At 49.7% G+C, this 21,419-nt stretch overlaps 1 protein-coding gene across 1 annotated transcript in view; it reads left to right on the plus strand.

The window, feature by feature from the left end:
• Positions 1–21,419, plus strand: part of ZFPM1 (zinc finger protein, FOG family member 1) — a 91,023-nt gene that overhangs the window by 37,321 nt on the left and 32,283 nt on the right. Inside the window, exons 2-3 of the mRNA XM_087729525.1 lie at positions 7,757–7,888; positions 14,956–15,027. Of these exons, the coding sequence (XP_087585651.1) occupies positions 7,757–7,888; positions 14,956–15,027 (204 nt within the window). The remainder of the gene's footprint in view (positions 1–7,756; positions 7,889–14,955; positions 15,028–21,419) is intronic.

Consider the following 21,419-nt stretch of genomic DNA (forward strand, 5'->3'; position numbering starts at 1 on the left):
CTGGGAGTTGACGTCCACAGGTCTTAAAGTGGCCAAGGTTGGAGACCACTGATGATTTAAGGCAGTGCTTCTCAACCTTGGCAACTCAAAGATGGGCGGGCTTCAATTCCCAGAATTCTCCAGCCATCGTGGAATTCTGGGAGTTGAAGTTCACCCATCTTCAAGTTTTGGAGGTTGAGAAACGGAAAGCAAAGAACTCTGGGAGTTGAAGTCCACAGGTCTTAAAGTGGCCAAGGTTGGAGACCACTGATGATTTAAGGCAGTGCTTCTCAACCTTGGCAACTCAAAGATGGGCGGGCTTCAATTCCCAGGATTCCCCAGCCATCGTGGAATTCTGGGAGTTGAAGTTCACCCCTCTTCAAGTTTTGGAGGTTGAGAAACGGAAAGCAAAGAAGAAGCTTTGCTGGCTGAGGAACTCTGGGAGTTGAATTCCACAGGTCTTAAAGTGGCCAAGGTTGGAGACCACTGCTCTAGCTCACCCTCTTACATGGTTGTATTGGTAGCAGCCAAACTTTCTTTTGGCTTGGTTCTTGTCGTCGTTCTCAGGAAGGAGAGGAGCCCTCTCGGAAAGTTGCGAGGCTGAACTTCAAACCTGTATTTCTGTGCTATAAATCGCCCGTGTTTCTGTTTCGCTAATTGGATGGAGTCATAATTACGAGTGGCAACTCTGGCTTAGGGTGATGTAAATGGATAATTATGGAGGCTCCAAAATCTCTTGTCTCTCTTTTCCCATCCACCTCTATAAAGCAGTGGTGAAATTCATTTTTTATTTTTTTACTACCGGTTCTGTGGGCGTGGCTTATGGGCATGGTAGATGTGGCTTGGTGGGCGTGGCAGGGGAAGGATACTGCAAAATCTCCATTCCCACCCACCCCACTCTGGGGCCAGCCAAAGGTGGCATTTGCCGGTTCTCCGAACTACTCAATATTTATTTTTTGCTACCGGTTCTGCAGAACCTGCTGGATTTCACCCCTGCTCTAAAGCAATATTTCTTCAATATTTCTTCTTTCTCTGTAGCTGTCCCGGCCCTGTGGAACGATCTCCCCGCAGAGATCCGGACCCTTCCCACTCTCTCGGCCTTCCGGAAAGCCATTAAAACCTGGCTGTTCCAGCAGGCCTAGGGCTGCTGACCCCAAAATACGGTCCAGCCCCATTTAGAAGAGAGTGCATGGTGTGTTTTTTAAATCTATCTTTTCTTTCCTTCTATTTTATTTTTTTCTTCTTGATTTATTCTGTACTGTAAGCCGCCCGGAGTCCCACGGGATTGGGCGGCATATAAATGCTATTAAACTTATAAACTTAAAACTCTTGAAAACTTTAAGATGTGTGGACTTCAACTCCCAGAATTCCCCAGCCAGCAGAATCCTAGGGGGATGGAGGGGGGGAACCCACTCAGCTTAAAGTTTCCAAGGCTGAGAAAAAACGATTTAAAGCCCATCAACTGACGAATCTTTGTCTGGTGGGAATGACCTCGGATAACGGCTGGGAGCAAGCCTTCTTCCCCGAGACTTGGCTTTTATCTCTCCTGGGAGGGTATATCTCTGCTCTGGCGGGCCAACTCTCTTTGTGATCTCCACGTTCCCTTCCAGAGGGGAGACGGTTTTCAGGCGGAGACCGAATAGATCCTTCAGATTAACGTTTCCCACCAGAGGACTTTGCAAAAGTTTTGCAAAACTCAAAAGGCATTTCTCACCACCTACAACGCTCTCCTAAAAATGACCCCCCCTCTCCCCAAAAACAGGTGCTCTGCAGTCCCAGAGACATATACACCCCCCCCCCCAAGTCTCACCCTCTTGATGGATACGCAGAGGGAAAGGGAGGGGGGAGGGGAGTTGTCAGTTCTGGCATGGAGGAGGCTGCCTCCCCGATCGCTTAAGCTGGTGGGAAAGTTTGAATCTGTTGCTATTTTCTAGTTCTTATCACCCGGTCTTATCGGGCAGTTCTTGTCTGCAGGCTGGGTTTAGGACTGTCAGGGTCTCTTTCTTGGCAGCCTGGAAAAAAATCCTCCCCCCTTCCCCTCCCTTCTCTCTCTCTCTCCAGATTTTTTTTTTTTTAATTTACTGGATAAATGAGAAAGATCAAGAGAGGTTTATTGTTCAGGCGACAAGCGGAGACGTTTGGTGTGAATGAAATGATGGATGAACTAAACTCCCAATACAGATTTGAACTGAATGTCTACTTCAGGGGGTGTCCAAATTTGGGAACTTTAAGACTTGTGGACTTCAACAATTCAACAATTCCCCAGCTGGGGAATTCTGGGAGTTGAAGTCCACAAGTCTTAGCAATAGCAATAGCAGTTAGACTTATATACCGCTTCATAGGGCTTCCAGCCCTCTCTAAGCGGTTTACAGAGTCAGCATATTTCCCCCAACAACAATCCGGGTCCTCATTTTACCCACCTCGGAAGGATGGAAGGCTGAGTCAACCCTGAGCCGGTGAGATTTGAACAGCCAAACTGCAATAGCAATAGCAATAGCAATAGCAGTTAGACTTATATACCGCTTCATAGGGCTTTCAGCCCTCTCTAAGCGGTTTACAGAGTCAGCATATCGCCCCCAACAACAATCCGGGTCCTCATTTCACCCACCTCGGAAGGATGGAAGGCTGAGTCAACCCTGAGCCGGTGAGATTTGAACCGCCGAACTGCAGAACTGCAGTCAGCTGAAGTAGCCTGCGGTGCTGCATTTAACCACTGCGCCACCTCAGCTCTTAAAAGTTCCCAAGTTTGGACAGCCCTGGTCTACCTCTTCCCAACTTCTTGGAGAAGTTTCATGCCAAGAGCAGGGAATGTTGGTAACTCTGAGCTGAACTGGGGGGGGGGGGTCCCTGGCGCTCTCTGATCTTGGCGGTTTTCCCGGCGTTCGTTCATTATTCCTTAACCAGGGAACTTGGTTAGTGATCTGGTCTCCCGCGCCCCAGGCTTTGTGGGGCAGCCCTGGACGGTTATTGCAGAGAGGAAGGACTGGCAGACTTACTCCTGGTGGGGAGAGATGCTCGTGAAGGACCCACTGGAGTGGGAGGGGCCCTTTAGGGAGATTGTGCACCTGAAGGCCCCGGGGAAGGAAGAACGGGGAGGAAAGTGGGATCCTCTTCAGCTCCAGGCACAGGATGTTGGGAGGTGTAGTCCCACACACCTGGAACAGGTTTCCTGGAATGCTGTCCTTGGCGGAAGAGCTCTATGGCATTTTAAATGAGGTGCCAGGCTGTGCTTAGAGGAGAGGAAAGAGTTTTGAATTTTTGCAATTAATCCCATCTTGCTCGTTTCCTACCCTGGAAAACCAGATTTTCCGTAACTCTGGAATCCCCCGAATTCTAAAGTTTTTGCTACATTCCTTAGATCATGTAGGATTTGAGTTAAACACCCAACCAAACACACTAACAAGTTTCATAGAAGCTAAATAACCTGAATTCCCAATTTTAGCTAAAAGAGGAGAGAAAAGCTTTACTTTCTCATTCAAACTCAGTCAGACCGAAGGGATATCACTGATAAGAACAGGCAGAGGTGACCAGAGGATGGAGATGTGAGGAGTGGGAGGTCACAATAATGATATTTCCCTTTCAATTGGAGAATTGGCTGCAAAGCAGGACAGGGGGCGCGGAGGTGAGGAATCCGATGTGGCACAAGGAAGGCCAAGAGCAGTAAGGGAGCAGAGTTCCTTGTTCTGTCCCAAAACAGTTTTATAGTCTGTTCTCCATCACTGAATTCCATCCCCTGCAACAAGGGAGGTGCTGATAAAGAATACGTAAGTAGCACTGATGCCATTACCTAGTTTGGTATTGAAATGTCTGCAAGAAAACCACCAAGCTCAAGGGCTCCACAGGAGATAGGACCCAAAATCTTCTGGAGGTTCTTGGAATTTTTTATTTTATTATTATTTTTTTGCAAAAGTGGCTTTCTAATTCTCTTCCACGAAGTAGCCATTTTTGACCCTGATTATCTGTTGGGATCAGCCAGAGTTGGCCCGGTGGTGGGTCCAGCTGACCTGAGCAGAAATGAAAGCCTTGTCCCAGATCGATCGGATTCATCCTAATGATTTGGGGGACCCCTCTCTCGTGCCCAGGAAACAGACCCTCCCCAGGGGTTTGCAGATGCCGTGTTTCCCCCAAAATAAGGCAGGGTCTTATTTTGACCCCTGAAATAAGTGCTGGGCCTTATTTTGGGGGAAGTCTTATTATTTTTAAGGTGCAGGAGGTGGGGAGCATGGTCACCTCGTGGCTACTGCTGTGTTGCAATATTTTTGGGGAGGCCTTGTTTTCAAGGGGGGTCTTATTTTAGCGCATGCACTCAAAAGCCCAATTGGACCTATTATCCAGGGAGGTCTTATTTTCAGGGAAACGTGATACATAGCAGACATATTCTTCATCCAGGATAGACCTCCTACCCCAGAGGACTTTCATTTGGGGATTTTGCAAATGCTCCGCTTCTCCTCTCTCTGTACACGGACATATCCCCACTCCTCCATCTCTCCCCCTTCCCCACAGAGTGGGGCAGAAAGCCAGTGAGCATCTGCTGGGGTAACTGTGGCCCCATCATCTCAGATTTGCCCCAATTCTCCCTTTACAATGGCTGCAATTTTTTTTAAAAAAAGAAACCTGTTTTCTTTGGTGGGGGGAGAGAGAGAGATAGGAGAAGGTGGGGGGAGGGAAGGAACCCCAGTTTAATCGTCTGAGCGGGAGGATCTGGGAAGCGAGTGTGTCTCGGGCGCCCCTTCCCCTTCTCCCCCCCCCCTCCGCAAAGCCAGCCTTTAGTAATTCAGTTTTTAAAGCATGAAGAAAGGGAGTTGATGAAATTCCACTATCAGCTGTGAGCCAATATGCAAAATATCTCGCCCAAAATCAAATAGCTATTATGTTTTCATTTCCATTTCAGCGTATTTGCTTAATGAAGAATAGACAGATCAGGCTGACGGAGGGAGTCTGCGTGAAGTGATAACTCCTCTAAGGCTCCGAGCAATCCCACAGACACGATGCCTCCCTCCCTCCCTCCTTCCTTCCTCCCTTGCACCTCTTCCACATTCCTCCTTTTTTCCTTCACCTCCTTTCTCCATCCTGCCTTCCGAAAGAAGAGCCCAGCGCGGTCCAGGGAAGCCGGGATGGGTTTTCGGGGGTGGTGGAGTGGGGAGAAGGCCTCGAGGTGCGGATGAACGCAGAGGGGACCTCTGGAACGATCCCTTTGGGGTTTTTCCCCCAAGGAAAAAGAGCTGCAAATGTTTTGGGTGGCTTCTGCCAATCGGCCCCCGGTTCTTGGTTGAGCCAGAAGCCCAGGTTTCCACCAAGAGATTCCCCGATTATGTCACGGCAGTTTTTAAGCCATAAATTACAGCTCATAAGCCTCAAAGGGGGTGACAGGTTGTGTGAAGTTGTGGTTTTCTGGATAAGCCACAGTTGTTGGAGTTAACTTATCAGGCTCGGCCATAAATCACAGATCTCTAACTGTATCCTGGCGGAAGGCGGTGGGCAGGTCCAGCCCCCCCAGACATAGAAGTGGTGACACCCCAGTTTAAGTAAAGGGAGAGATCAACCCCTGGACTTGATGGGTAGTTTTTTTGGGGGGGGCACGAGGGTCCAGAGGTCCAACCTCTGGACCTTTTTCTGAATATTTCAGCATCCCACAGGTATTCTATTTCTTAGGCTTCCTTCACAGCCAAAAGAGCAATAACCCCTTTTCCAGGGGTGAAATTCAGCCGGTTCTGACAGGTTCTGGAGAACCGGTAGCGGAAATTTTGAGTAGTTCAGAGAACCGGCAAATGCCACCTCTGGCTGGCCCCAGAGTGGGGAGGGAAGGGGGATTTTGCCGCATCCTTCCCCTGCCACGCCCCACAGAACCGGTGGTTAAAAAAAAAAATTGAATTTCACCACTGCTTTTTTCCAAAATCAAAGCAAGTTCGAGCACTGCAACTTGCGCCGAACGAGGGTTTCCGTGCTGGGCAGAGAAGATGCTTTGCCCCCGCTTCTCATCAGCCCTCTGTCTCTTTCTTGAAATGGCCCTCCGCCCCCCCCACCCCCACCCCCAAGAAAAACAAAGCTCCCCCCCCCCAGAAGTGGAGGGAACCCCCATGCATTTTTCCAGACCTCAGCCACTCTCGGAGACTTCAGGCATGTATATTTACTCTGCGAGAACAAAAGGCCCATAATCTATACAAAGCAGGCAACAATAAGCGTGAATAAAGAGCTTGCCGGAGAAGAAAAGGCAATTTATTCTAATGCTACTAATTTCTGTTCCAGCACAATTAAAAAAGCCCTGATAATATTCAGAAACAATCGCTCGCTAACAAATCGTTTCTCTCACTGTAAATTCGTTAGGCTAATTTTTTTCCTTTCACGCCTTCACGCTCCTGGTTCTGATAAAGTTAACCCCCTCGGTCCTTCCCTAATTCTCCCCTTGCCCTCTGCCCTTCCCCTGGCATAGGGGAGGGGGCAGATGGCAGGGGCCGGAGGGCAGAGACCCCCCCCCCCAGGATCCCTGGACCAGATTCTCCGCAGAGAAGGTGGTTCAATAACTGCTAGCATAGCTGGCTTTGGAGTCTTCCGATCAGAGACCATCTTGGTTGGGTTGCTGGAGAAGGTTGAGAAGTTCCATATCCTTGGAATCGTGGCCTCCTAAGTTGTCTTCAGACCTGTGGAGGATTGAAAAATGTATTTCTTCCGATGAGGAGTTCCAGTCCTTTCAGGTTCTAGATGGGGCCTGTGAGCCTTCTCCTTCACTAGGAAGCCTGGTCCATGGTGAGATCAATCTGGAGGCCTCCTTCAATCGCATCCTTGGGATCATTGTGATGTTGCTTCCTCATCTTGTCCTTGCAGCTCCAAAGAGGAAGACCGAGAGTCTTCCCCGTTGGCTATATCAGAAGCAAGGAATCCGTAAAGAAATGGAATATCTCAGTAGTCTTCACCGGTGTGTCTGTTTGGCCATAATGCTCCCTGTCTCTTTTGGGGGGGGGGGACATTGAAACTCACAAACTTAGCCGAGATGGCTAAAATATCGGCATATCTTAAAGATCACTCAAATGAGAGATATAAACGAGACTGGAAAAAATGGATTGACTATATACAAAATAAATACGGGACCAAGAAACTCCAGTTAGCCTATGCTTAAGATCAGAAATGATTTAAACTGTTTAAAGTTAGCTCAGCAAGAAGAAGCTAAGGTCAATGTAGAGATGTCATTAATTTCTTTATTTCTTTTTTCTCAATAGATTTTAGACTGTGTTTGTTAGAAACCCATACCGTGTACGGGTTCTGGGAAGTCGGGGGGGGGGGGTTAGGAGGAGGGGGGTTGGGGGGGAGGGTGGAGGGAGGGAGGGGTATACATTAAGCTAGACAAGAATTTGGTGGTAGACTAGAACTATTTTGACACACACAAAAATTGTGCTCTGATGTCTCACGGATTGAGGAATGATGAAATGTTTGTTTTAAAAGAAAATAAAACTCTTGAAAATTCAAAAAAAATTAATGTTCCCTGTCTCTTGAGGGCTATTTTTTAAGCCATGACCACAACCTGCCTGCCTCCATTCCCTTTTGACATGGGTTCAGGCTGTTGCTCTGTGTCCCACAGTTCGGCCCCATTCTGCTGTTGACTCCCCATCCGTACAGCTACGATGCCAAGTAGGGGTTCTGCAATGCTACCTCAGGGCTGCCCAACCTCGGCCACTTGAGGCCCGGTGGACTTCAACTCCCAGAGTTCCTCGGTCAGCCCCGCTGGGGTTTTGAAAGAGGCGGGATGGAGAGCCTAGCCTAACTCTTTCCGTTGCTCCTGCAGGCGCCTTGGGTGAGATGGAAGAAGGGACGGGGGGCCTCCTGGAAGACGACGGCCTGTCCGAGAAGGAAGGGAGCGCTTCGGATCATGACGGCTCCCTGGAAGGCGACTCTACCGGCTCCCCGTGCAGCGAGAGTGAGTGCCTTGGTTCGCTTGCCCAGCGGGGAGGGAGGGGGCGACAGTTTACCCATGCCCAGGAGCACCCTTGAGTACCAGTAGTCCTCCACTTAACGACCACCGCTGAAGCCAGAATTTCCATTGCTAAGTGAAAGAGCTGTGAAGCGGGTTTGGTCCATTTTACGACCGTCCTTGCCCTAGTTGTTAAGCGAACTGCTGCAATTGTTCAGTTAGTAGCATGGTTGTTCAGTGCAACCGTCATAAGCCCGTGCCAGTTGCCAAGCCTTTTGATCCCACGGCCCTGGGGAGGCTGCAAGGGTCGTAAGTGTGGAAAGCAGGCGTAAATCCCTCTTTCGGGAAGGAAGGAAGGAGGGAAGGAAGGAGGGAAGGAGAGAAGGAGGGAAGGGGAAGGAGGGAGGGAAGGAAGGGGAGTAGGAGAGAAGAAACGAGGGAAGGAAAGAGGGAGGGAGGGAAGAAGAAGTAGGACCGTTGTAAGATAAGATGGATCTATGGATGATAAAAAAGCAATCTTTAAGTATATTGTCAACTGTAGGGAAAAATTGTTATAAATACATATTATTAATAACAGTTATGAGATCATATAATTGTGAATGTATATATGAAATTGATAAAAATAATAATAATAAATATATATATATATATGTGTGTGTGTGTGTGTGTGTGTGTGTGTGTGTGTGTGTGTGTGTCCCTCTTTTCGGTGGCGTTGTCACTTTGAATGGCCACTAAACGAAGCCAAGGACTACCTGTAGTGATTTCCCCCACCCAATGTATTGTGTTTTCCCTGGAAAAGCCGCGATAGAGAAGCCCAGACGGGGGTCCCCATCCTGAAGGGAAGGAGGGTCCCTTTTCCAAGGAGAGGAGCAGCCCTTCAGACCTGGAATTTCGTGAATTATGACCTTCTTGCCGGGGGGGGGGGGGTAGGGGCAGGGGGGAATGGCTGCCAAGCATCAGGGTGGGGGAGCAGGCGTCTTGGGCTGGCCAATCCTCGGCTCTGCCTCCAATTACGATCAGTCCCTGCCGTTGTTCTCCTGCTTGGTGGCCCCTCCTGGGAAGACAGCTGGGGGGGGGCGTGCTTTCCCTCTCCTGTGGGCAGAAGAGGCCTTGGGCTGCCGGTGGGGGCTTCCAGCTGGGCTTAGACGAGGGAGACGGTTGCCCAGGATGGGACAGGGCTGACCTCTCTCAAGGCTGGCAGGATCCGCTGAGGCCATTCTGCCTTAGAGAGGGGAAGGTTTGCCCCAGTGGGGCTTCCCCCATGCGTGGCTGGAGGAGGGTGCCCGGTTCCCCTCGGCGTTGGCACAGACGGCCGCTGGAAACCAGTTCAAGCCAAACTAGAGCCGAAGTCCTCGGCTGACAGCACTTCGCTTGCTTATTTATTTATTTATTTATTTATTAGACTTATATACCGCTTCATAGGGCTTTCAGCCCTCTCTAAGCGGTTTACAGATTTTTTTAGCAAATTGAGTCAGCAAAATGCCCCCACCAGTCTGGGTCCTCATTTCACCCACCTCGGAAGGATGGAAGGCTGAGTCAATCTGGAACCTGGTGAGATTCGAACTGCCAAATTGCAGGCAGCCGACAGTCAGCAGAAGTAGCAATAGCAATAGCAGTTAGACTTATATACCGCTTCACAGGGCTTTCAGCCCTCTCTAAGCGGTTTACAGAGTCAGCATATTGCCCCCAACAACAATCCGGGTCCTCATTTCACCCACCTCGGAAGGATGGAAGGCTGAGTCAACCCTGAGCCGGTGGGATTTGAACCGCCGAACTGCAGTTAACAGTCAGCTGAAGTGGCCTGCAGTACTGCACCCCTAACCACTGCACCACCTCGGCTTAGTGACCGAAGTTGCAACGGCACCGGGAAAAGGACCCTTTGGGACACTTGAAGGGCCAAGGCAGCATCCCTGGTCAGTCACCTGGTCGGAATTTGGGCGCTTGGCAATTGTCCTGTATTTATGACGGTTGTGGTGTCCTGGGGGTGGCGCCATCCCCTTTCGCGACCTTCTCCCAAACGAAGTCCACGGGGAAACCAGATTCATTTAACAACCGCGTTACTAACTTAACAACTCGCACCGATTCAATTAACCACTGGCAAGAAAGGGGGTAAAAATGGGGCAGAACTCACTGAACAACCGTCTCGCTTAGCAGAAATGTCGGGCTCAAATGTGGTCATAAGTCAAGGACTACCTTGGTGGGTTTCTTGCCACACTCGGCAGCAGGACAACGACCTCTGAAACCATCTCCCCCCCCCCCCCCCGCTTCCCTTTGCATTGAAAGGCTCCTAATGGTGGTTCTCTCTCGGACTTTTCATCCGTCAAGGGTCCCCGTCCCCCCCCCTTCCCTACGGATGGGGATATGCATGCGTGCAGCTGGACCGTGGGAACCGTACGCATTGTATGCAGAAAGCGTGAGCATGCATGCGTTATTTATCGTCCTTCACCCAGCGGTGGAAGAGGGGGGGATATTTGGGCAGTGGGCACGGGGCTGGGGGGGAGGGGAGGGCTTTTGAAAGGCCAAGGGTCTTGCTCTTCGGCAGACTTTGACCCACCCAGCTGGTCTGCAAGAGGGAAGCGAGAGGAGGGGGTTTCATCAGATACCGGAGCTGTCTTCAAAAGCCTCTGGTGGGGGCTGAGGAGGGGGGGGGGAGATGAGAAAACAGAGAGAGAGAGAGAGAGAAATCTCCCTCCCTCCCGGCTGAGCGGCGCACCTGGCACTAGCGCCGTGATAAAAGGAGGCGATAGCGCGTGATAAGGGGCCGGCTGCAATAACTGTTGCTCCCGTGGTGCATCGCAAGAAGCTTTCAGCAGGATGGATAACAATCAATATGCCAGCCGCTTTGATTTATAGCCCCAAATAATGGGACTTTTATACCCGCCGATTGATTTGATATTAATCATCGCCTCCCCACCCTGGTCACCTGGATTAATAATAATCGCCCGTGTGCGGTGACGTCAAGCACGCCCGCGGACCCACCCTTGTCCCGGGTGCCATCTACGGGGCCCGTGGAACAAGCGTTCGAAAGGCAAACACGCCCTGTGCCCACTAATCTTTCACGCCACCTCCCGAGATCGGCTTATCTCAGCCAGCAGGTTAATGGCGAGAATAAATGGTTCTCGGTTTCTCTGAGGGCAGCCCAGGTGGAGCTGGCCCAGGAAGGAGCTTCTCCTTGGGACCAACTGGCGTAGGGTAGGTTGCCCCCAGCTCCTGCCCTCCCCAGGTTTAACAGCTGGACCTCTCTTGCCCCTAGTCCCATGCCTAATGAGTAGGGGGGTCTCCAAACTTTGGCAACTTTGAGACTTGTGGACTTTAAGTCCCAGAATTCCCCAGCCAGCCGAGAGTCCCAAGGGAGTGGGCGGCATACAAATCTTATTAAACTCAAACTCAAACTTTGACCTATTGCAACTTTAAGACTTGGGGACTTCAACTCCCAGAATTCTGAGTGGCTGGGGAATTCTGGGAGCTGAAGTCCATAAGTCTTTAAAGTTGCCAAGGTTGGAGGCCCCCTGCTATCAAGGATTCCAGCTACACAACCTGAAAGCCACCTCTAAGTAGCGTGTTGTGCTCAACCAATTCTTCTCCTGTGCCCACCAAGATGCGCATCTATGGGGAAGGGGGCACATATCACGGATGTTGTATTGGTGCACATGTGGTGTGTGAGAGAGAAGTGGGAATGGGCTTCCCTGTGGCCATTCATCCGTTCCTTCCATCACCACCCTCCTTTCTGACAACTTGCTCTCTGCAGAAAGTCCTTTCTTCATATCTGACAGCTTCAACTTCTATTTTGGGGAGTTTCGGTTGGTTCTCCTGCTATTTTAGCACGGCGGTGGTTTTGGAGATAATCCTTCAGGGGAAGCTTGCATGATCGCTGATTTCTAAGAGTCCTCCCCAAACACGTTGGTCGTTCTGTCATTCCGTCTTATCGTGGTCATCGCTGTTTTGAAGCATTTGTTAGCCACCCTCGGAGGGGAAGGAGGTGACCTCTGCTGTGGCTTTAGGACTTGGGGGCCCACAAAGTAGCCTTGAGAAGCGTGTTATTTGTGAACCAGAGGAAAAACATAACAAGGACCTCACTCCTTCATCTTCTTCGTTGGCCAAGTAAATACAGAAACCGAAAGAAGGATTTCTGTTGTTCCAAATTGTGGGGTTTTGATCATCCAGTGGAACTCAAAATGTTCTTAAAGGCAAATTGTAAAATACAGGCATTCCTTGACTGGAGCCCAAAATTTCTGTTGTTAAGTCAGACATTGGTTTAAGCGAGTCTTGCCCCATTTTACGACTTTTGCTTTCCCCAGTTGTTAAGTGAATCCCTGCAGTTGTTAAGTTAGTTTAACAGTGGTTCCCAAACTTGGCAACTTTAAGACTTGTGGACTTCAAGTCCCAGAATTCCCCAGCCAGCCGAGAGTCCCAAGGGAGTGGGCGGCATACAAATCTTATTAAACTCAAACTTTGACCTATTGCAATTTTAAGACTTGGGGACTTCAACTCCCAGAATTCTGAGTGGCTGGGGAATTCTGGGAGCTGAAGTCCACAAGTCTTAAAGTTGCCAAGTTTGGGAACCCACTGAGTTAGTAACACGCTTGTTAAGAGAACCGGGCTTCCCCATTGACTTGGCTGGCCAGAAGGTCGCAAAAGGAGAATCGCGTGAACCCCGCAGCCGTCATAAATGTGATTCAGTTGCCAAGCGTCCGGATTTTGATCATGTGACCAGGAGGATGCCGCAATGGTCATAAGTGTGAGAAACGGTCAAAAGTCACTTTCGTCAGCACTGAGAAAAGCACTGAATGAGCCCACTCTCTGAGGGCGAAACAAATTGGTTTTTTTTACTGCATATCTGTGTTTTAGGAGGCTGCTCTAATGCTGATCCCCAGAACCCCGAATTCGGGGTGAAATTTGGGCACGTGTCCTTTAATGCCCTCTGTCTTAAGGTGACTCGTGAGAATTCAGGATCTTTTTATAAAATATCTTTTTATTTTCCTCTCCCCCCCCCCCCCTGCTTTCCTGGGGCAACATTCCTGATTTAAAAGACCGGGTGATCAGAAAAAAGACCTTTTTCTTTTCTTTTCTTTTCTTTTTAATTTTATTTTATCAATTTCATATATACATTCACAATTATATGATCTCATAACTGTTATTAATATTATGTATTTATAACAATTTTTCCTTCCTGTTAGCAATGTACTTGAAGATTGCTTTTTTAACATCCCATAGATCCATCTTATCTTACAATGGTCCTACTTCTTCTTCCCTCCCTCCCTCTTTCCTTCCCTTGTTTCTTCTCTCCTACTCCCCTTCCTTCCCTCCCTCCTTCCCCATCCCTCCTTCTCTTCTTCCCTCCTTTCTTCCCTCCTTCCTTCCTTCCCTCCTTTCTTTTCTCCTTCTCTCCTTCCTTTCCCCCTTCCTTTCCTCCTTCCTTCCCCCCTTCCTTCTCTCCTACATTCCCTCCTTCCTTCCCTCCTTTCTTCTCTCCTCTTCTTCCTTCCCTCCTTCCTTCCCTCCTTTCTTCTCTCCTCCTCTCCTTCCTTCCCTCCTTCCCTCCTTCCTTCCTACCCCCTTTCTTCTCTTTCTTCTCTCCTTCCTTCCTTCCTCCTCTCCTTTCCCTTCTCTCCTTCCCCTTCCTCCCCTTTACCCTTCCCCTCTTCTTCCCATTCCTCCCCTCTTTCCTACTCTTACATTCCCTCCCATTCTTCCTCTGCCTAGAAAAAAGACCTTTTCCATTCTTGGGGGGGCTTTGAGTTGGCACAATAAACGGTCACAATGTGGGTATCAAGGGGTTTTCTCGCCCCCCGTTGCTATCTGAATCCTTCCTTGCTTGGCAAGGCTGTCTCCCCTCCCTGCAATTTATTTATTTGTCTCTTTGTCTTCCTGAGCCCAAGCCAAGTATCTGCTGAGGATATATTTGTTATATATTAAGTTTATAAGGCCACCCAATTCCGTAAAGGACCCCAGGCAACAGACAGCGATAAAATCACAGCCCCCCCCCCCCCAAAAAAGAGAGAGAGACATAAATAGTTTCACATCAATCTTTTTCCTGCGGGTCCTTAAACGCCAGATGGCCCAATTCCTCTCAACACCAGAGTGTGAATTTGGGAGGTGGACTGCATCAATTCACAGTGAAAGAGTGATGGTTTATTAAATTAAGAAGTCCCTTGGAGCGCAGGTGAGCCGGGCGGAAAAGTTATATACAGCTCCCTTTTCTTTATAAAAGGTTGTTGTTTTTTTTAAATGTGGCCCCCGTTCTAAGGGAGCCTTCTTTCGCCTGATGCGCTACAGTCTTCTTCTAGGAAGCGATATTCATTTATTATACATTTATTATATTTATTTAATATAATATCTAGGTTATATAGATATCTAGGTTGGGAACGCTCAACTGTTGTTTGGGGAAAACAGCCTCCTTTAGCCTAGCTCCTTTAGTTCTATCTCCTTAAATTATTTTCTGCAGGAAGAAGAAAAAGATAAGAGGAAGCCCTGGGAGAACTAAGGAGAGATCCTAATGGGAGACGTTCCCGTGCGGAGTTCCTGTGCCTTTCTGGGAAACGCCCGGAGGCTTTGCTTTCTGGTTCCTACCTCTAAGCCTCTATGGCAGTGTTTCTCAACCTTGTCAACTTGAAGATGTCCGGACTTCAACTCCCAGAATTCCCCAGCCAGCGAATGCTGGCTGGGGAACTCTGGGAGTTGAAGTCCGGACATCTTCAAGTTGACAAGGTTGAGAAACACTGTCCTAACCACTGCTGGGGAATTCTGGGAGTTGAAGTCCGGACATCTTCAAGTTGACAAGGTTGAGAAACACTGTCCTAACCACTGCTGGGGAATTCTGGGAGTTGAAGTCCGGACATCTTCAAGTTGACAAGGTTGAGAAACACTGTCCTAACCACTGCTGGGGAATTCTGGGAGTTGAAGTCCGGACATCTTCAAGTTGCCACGGTTGAGAAACACCGCTGTATGGGCACTCTTGAGAGAGGGAGACAGGCGAACAGCTGAGCAGGAATCTCCTGCCCTAACCAACCACTGATCCTATCTTCTTTGTGGGTTTTGAAGTGCGATTGTGATGCTTCCTCTTTTGATTTCAGAGGCCGAAGAGGAGAACCTAGAAGAGTCGGATAAGCCACGAACGCCGGAGGCCGAGCTGTGGACGGGACCAGGTAAAACTCCTCTCTTGGTTTCCTCAACGGCTCCCTTCTTCTTCTCGGCACAGAACAGGGCGATGAGCATTAGAGCTGAATGCCTGGCTTTGTGTGCCAGATCCAGCTTGGTTCTGCCCAACCGTGGAAGCTCACAGAACACCAAGCTTTTATCCTCCATCACTGGTCTTTAAAAAGTTCTGTTAACTTCCTTGGGACATCAAGTAAATGATGATATAATTATGCTGTGAAATAATCTAATAATGACACAACGAAGTATTAATATAAGGTCTGGGGATATAATGTATAAGGTTAAGAACTTATTATAATGATATGTCGCTTCTGATAAAGCAATTCTAATAGGGGAACAAATGAAAACTGGTATATATAGGCAGCGATGCTTTGTTGAACAATGAAGGAATAAGATCTCTGTTTGAAGGTATGAAATGCAAGGTTAACAATAAATAGAAGTATACTCTCTGGGGGGAAATAATGCTAATGTTAACTAAATATATATTGTAGAATGAAAATAAGGCCTTTAGTTATATTAGATGAAATATTTGAGGGGGAGTTCCCCATCTGATTGCTTTCTCCCACGTGTTGATCGTGACCATCTGTCTACTGTGACTCGGGGCACATCAAACCGCGTCTCCAAATTCAGGCAAGTTCGGGAGCTGGGACTCCCGTGGAAGATCCTCGTAGGGAGGTTTGGAAACAGCCGGATCCTGCTTCTGGTGTTTTCTTTGGACTTTAGACTGTAAGCTGACACAGTCTGTGGGGAAATGGTTGGGCGTGCCGGTCTCCATCTGTTAACAGAACAGTAAGGAAGTGTAAAAACAGAAGTTCAGATGTATGCGAGATACGCAGCGGCTCCGATCGGGGTGAGGTGTATGGTAGCTTGGATGTAAATGAAGGGGCTCGGAGTAGCTCTTGTGCCTTGCGAGAAGTGTGTGTCTCTCTCTCTCTGGCAGGAGATGCCAGGCGCAACCAACGTCTGAAGCTTAAGGCTGCCTGTTAGGCCAAAGGGAGTGGAAGGGACCAGGGAGTCTGGTTGTCCATTGGCTGTTGTCATCACACAACACACACCTTCTATGCAAAAGGTCTTTGGCAATACCTGCTTGTTGGAGAGCATCTCATAGTGCAGAGATCTCCAAACTTGGCAACTTTAAGACGTGTGCACTTCAACTCCCAGAATTCTCCAGCCAGCATAATTTACTCTCTTGCAATCCCTTCTTGTCTGGATATCAACAATTGAAGCATTTTCATATCTTCATCTGTTGTTCTTATGGGTTTTGTTTCTTGAAAAGAAAGGAGGGTTACGGAGAAACACACACACACAAACACACCCAGCTCCTCCTTCACCTGGGTCACTTTGGAAACACACCCCACCTGGAGATGGTGTGGAGACTCCCGAAGGCATCTCTCCCCTCTTTCCCCAGCTGTTTTAGAATGGCTTTCCTGCCAGCCTTCCTCTGCTTTCCCCTTTTCCTTCCCCTCCAATTCCCCTCCCCACATCTGACTCCTAGTCCAGGAAGGGAAACGTGGGCTGATATCCTTGGCTCTTCCTGGATGTGTTGGCCGGAAATCGATCTGCAGAAGGCCCACACCTTCTCCGTGGTTATCTGCTCTCTCCCATCCCTGACCTTCGGCCTGTGGGAGCCCAGCCTGCTCGGCCCCTGGCAGTGATGCTCCTTGGCCCACCATGCCAGGACGTCCTTCCCACCACATCGTAAGCATCCGGGAGTGGGGGGGGGGGGACGGACAGTTGGCATTCCCTGCCTTCAAAATACTGGTGGTGGGTTTATCCTTTAACCAACAGTTTATTAAGTTTTCCCTCTTGACTGGATGCTCAGTTTACCTTCACTGAGAATGACACAAGTGAAAACTATCTGGCCCATTTCCAGAGGGGAAACCCCTCATTCCCCCCCCCAGGGCCAATTGCCACCTGGGAAAAGCAAAGGAGAACCAATGGAAAGAGGTTGCAAAATCAGTGGTGGAGGCTCAGTGTGCTGCAGGCTGGGGAATTCTGGGAGTTGGAAGTCCACACATCTTTTAATTAATTACATTTCTTTCAAGAATAAATGATAAAAAGAAGAAGAAAGAAATCAGGGGAAAAAATAGCGAGGGGTATAAGTGCAAGATATAAAGGAAGAGGGGGGAAAAAACCAAACGACAGAAACTTGCAAACTTTCTTTCATACAGTTGCAAATCTAAAATACATTCACCTTTTGATCTGACATTCAGCAATACTGAATTACTGCAGTATCATCAGAAGCAATTGTAATTGTCACAGAATCAATAACCTCTTTTGGTCTCGAGCGAAAAGCCCACAAGGTGCTTTCCACGTAAAATCAGAACTGAAACACGCAGACCTTTAAAGTTGCCCCAGTGGAGAAAGGCTGGCATAGATTGTGCCCCCTTGGCTTGAAAAGTGCCCTGGGGATCATTCTCCACTGGGACCCCAAAAGGCCCCAGTTAGTAGGAGACGAGGACCCTGATTATGTTCAGGCCCCCCGCCCTTCCCTGCTGGAAAAATTGGCTGCCTAATTGGCTGCACCTTCCCCGAGGCTGAAAACAGCCTAGAAAATGCACCCACCCCCCCATTCCTGTGACTGAACCCCGTTTGTCTCTTTGCGTTCTTCATGTAAAAGAGATTTTATTATCTCTCTGTCCAGCCCATCTCCGCTGCGGTAATTGGAGTGATATTAATTTCTGTGTGGCTGGGAGTCGATCTCGGTCCGGCGATGCCGGGGTGATAGAGCCCTTCCTTTCCGGGCTAACCGCCGCGATAGGCCTTCTATCAGTCTCCACACAGACACCGCACTTATCAGGAGGAGAATGGCAGAAAGAGGGAAGGAAGGAGGGAAAAAAGGACACTGTCAGCAGCCTGAATTTCTTCTTTATCTGGCAGGATCCTCCATGTGTCAGCTCTGGCAGGCAAGAGAGGCTTGGAGACACGGAGATCAGAGAGGGAAGCTGGGAGCTGGGCTTTTGTTCCTGAAACTAGCAAGTTTGGGCCATTGCAAACCTTCCTTCCTTCCTTCACTCCCTCCCTTTTTTAAAATCTCCCTCCTTTCCTCTGATCTTCCTCCCATCCATCCATCCATCTCCCACTCCCTTCCATCCCTCCCATCTTCCTTTCATCTTCAATCACCCTTCCTTCCTCCCCTCCCTCCTCCCATCCATCTCCTTCCTTCCTTCTTTCTTTCTTCTCTTTCTCCTTCCTTCTTTCCTTCACTCTCTCCCTTTTTATCTCCCTCCCTTCCTCTGGTCTTCCTCCCATCCATCCATCCATCTCCTTCCTTCCATCCTCCCCAACTTCCTTTCATCTTCAATCACCCTTCCTCCCTCCCCTCCCTCCCATCCATCTATCTCCTTCCTTCCTTCTTTCTTCTCTTTCTCCTTCCTTTCCTTCACTCTCTCCCTTTTTATCTCCCTCCCTTCCTCTGATCTTCCTCCATCCATCCCCTTCCTTCCTTCCATCCTCCCCAACTTTCTTTCATCTTCAATCACCTTTCCTCCCTCCAATCCATCCATCTCCTTCCTTACTTCCTCCCTTACTTCTTTCTTTCTTCTTTTTCTCCTTCCTTCCTTCCATCCCTCCCATCTTCCTTTCATCTTCAATCACCCTTCCTTCCTCCCCTCCCTCCCATCCATCCATCCCTTCCTTCTTTCTTCTCTTTCTCCTTTCTTCTTTCCTTCACTCTCTCCCTTTTTTATCTCCCTCCCTTCCTCTGATCTTCCTCCCATCCATCCATCTCCTTCCTTCCTTCCATCCTTCCCAACTTCCTTTCATCTTCAATCACCTTTCCTCCCACCCATCCATCCATCCATCTCCTTCTTTACTTCCTCCCTTACTTCTTTCTTTCTTCTTCTCCTTCCTTCCTTCTCCTTCCTTCTCTTTCTCCTTCCTTCCTTCCTTCCTTCCCCCCTCCTCCCTCTTTCCTCTCACCCCTTCCTTCCTTAACAGCCTCCCTCTCCTTGCCCAAGTTGCAGAGTTAAGCAGAGTCCCCCCTCGGGGCCAGATTCAGGAGCTTGCCAAGGCCCTGGGCAGCTGTGGGCAGAGGCCTCTGCAGCATCTGGAGAGGCCAGAGGGACCAAGCATGCAGTCTCCTCTCTGGATGAGATGCAGCGCCAGCTTGGCCTCTTCTTCCTTCCTGGGGACGTAGTCTCCTTCTTGAGACTGTTTTTGGGTGCCAGCTGTGGCTCCCCTTTGTCCTGGGGAAGGTGCCACCGATGGTTTGAGGCTGAGGACGTCCCAGGCAATCCAGACCTATTTGCCATGGTGGTTGGGCTCTGCGTTCAGGTCCAGATGCTCCTATCAGGCCAATCACAAATATATGGTGGCTGCTGTTACTAGGATGAAAGGAGGAGGAGGGTCTCCTCTGAATCCCCTCATGTCTGCAGAGAAACAGCTGGATATAAAGCAAGTCAAAACAACGGGCACATTGGATTGGATTGGATTTATTAAATTTATAGGCCGCCCAATCCCGAAGGACTCCGGGCGGCTTACAGAAATAAAATTTTAAGAAAAAGGTTAAAAAACAGATAAAAGAAAGCAGATTAAAAACCACATCATGCACCCAGTCTAATCGGGGCTGGACCTCGGTCAAGAGGTCAACAGCCCGGGGCCTGCCGGAATAGCCAGGTTTTGATAGCCTTTCGGAAGGCCTTGAGAGTGGGGAGGGTCCGGATCTCTGGGGGCAGTTCATTCCATAGGACCGGAGCGGCTACAGAGAAGGCCCTCCCCCGTGGCACCACCAGCCGACATTGTCTAGCTCAGTGTTTCTCAACCTTGGCAACTTGAAGATGTCCGGACTTCAACTCCCAGAATTCCCCAGCCAGCATTTGCGAATGCTGGCTGGGGAATTCTGGGAGTTGAAGTCCAGACATCTTCAAGTTGCCAAGGTTGAGAAACACTGGTCTAGCTGATGGCACCTGGAGAAGGCCCACCCTGTGCGATCTTATCGGTCGTTGGGAGGTGTGCGGCAGAAGACGGTCTCGTAGATATCCGGGTCACATAACCCAGCCAGGTCATCAAATGCACCTGAAATGCCAATCTGAGCCTGGACGGGGAGGTCTCGGAGTAGCTACGGGCGAGGGGAATTCTGTGGAGCCTCCATGTTCAGAGGAAGTCTATCTCTAAGGAGAAGCTCATTGGCGGCCAACCCGAAAGCTCTCCTGAGTTAGCAGAAGCCTTTCATTCTGGGGGGCCCTTCAATTCGTAGATGCAGCCCCCCTCACCAGCCCCAGCAGCTCCGGCACAGACTCCTGGTGGCCGGAGACGGGCAGGGGGGGGTGGGCAGGAGGATGCTTTGCTGCCGCTGCCCGCTGTGCCCAGCACAATGGGAGAGTCAAGGGGAAGGAGAGGGACAGGATTATGTTTCCCTTCCCTCCCTTTTAATCTTCGGTTTGACCTTGCTCGCCTGGAAGGGTCTCGGCTGCTTTCAAATCCCGATATGCAAATCCGTGATAGCGCCAATTTATAATCCTTAACTTGGGCACCGTTGCGGGCGGAGGGAACAGCCTCTTGCGTTTCTTGCCTCTCAAGTGGAGTCGTCCCCAAGCAGGGGGGTGGGGGTGGGGGGACTTTCCTGCTCCCTCTCGCCCCCTCCCCAAATAGAGCTGGGATGGAAGGCGGCTCCCTTTGCTAGGCGCTGCTCAGCATCTTCCCAGAGAGCCCCCCAGCACGCCAGTAGGGATGAAAAGCAAACCCGGGGATCCATTAGGCACCCCACTTCATTTTTCCCCTCGTCGTAGAAACCTCAAGGGGTTCTTGAGGACTAGCTGCTTGCCTGGGCGTTGGGAAGAACAGAAACTGGGGGCCGATGGGGCTTTGGGGTCTGGGCGGTGCCGTATTTCGTGCTTGTCCTTCCTGCATCCAGTGGTGGTGGTGGGTTGATGGATAACCACTTGTCTGAAATGGTGTAGGGTTCTCTGCTAGAGCAGGGGATGGACTAGAAGACCTCCAAGTTCCCTTCCAACGCCGTTATTCCGACTTGACCCCGCCCTGCTCGTGTGTACCGTTTCTGGGTTCCTCAGTACCGGTTAGTAACCTGGCCCCAGGTTGCCAGGATCCGGATTGTTGGGGGCGATATGCTGACTCTGTAAACCGCTTAGAGAGGGCTGAAAGCCCTATGAAGCGGTATATAAGTCTAACTATTGCTATTGCTATTGCTTTCTAATTCGTGGGAGATTTGATCCAGTCCCCACCTGTTGGTCTTGAGTGGCAAGAGGGACGGAGGAGCAGGCTGGAGAGAGACCCAAGCCCCTTCCCCTTTCATTGGCCTGCTCAGGCAAGGCAACCCCAGCCTTCCTCTTCCCCCTCCGGTCAAAGATCTCCACAAAGTCTCCTTCACGGCTCACCTTCCACCTGCTGCCAGTCCAGGTAAATTCAAATTTCCATGGAGCTC

This window comes from Thamnophis sirtalis, unplaced genomic scaffold, assembly GCF_051295495.1.
Source record: "Thamnophis sirtalis isolate CommonGarterSnake01/CBP01778 unplaced genomic scaffold, rThaSir2_p1.2 scaffold_14, whole genome shotgun sequence".
Classification (NCBI taxonomy): Eukaryota; Metazoa; Chordata; class Lepidosauria; order Squamata; family Natricidae; genus Thamnophis; species Thamnophis sirtalis.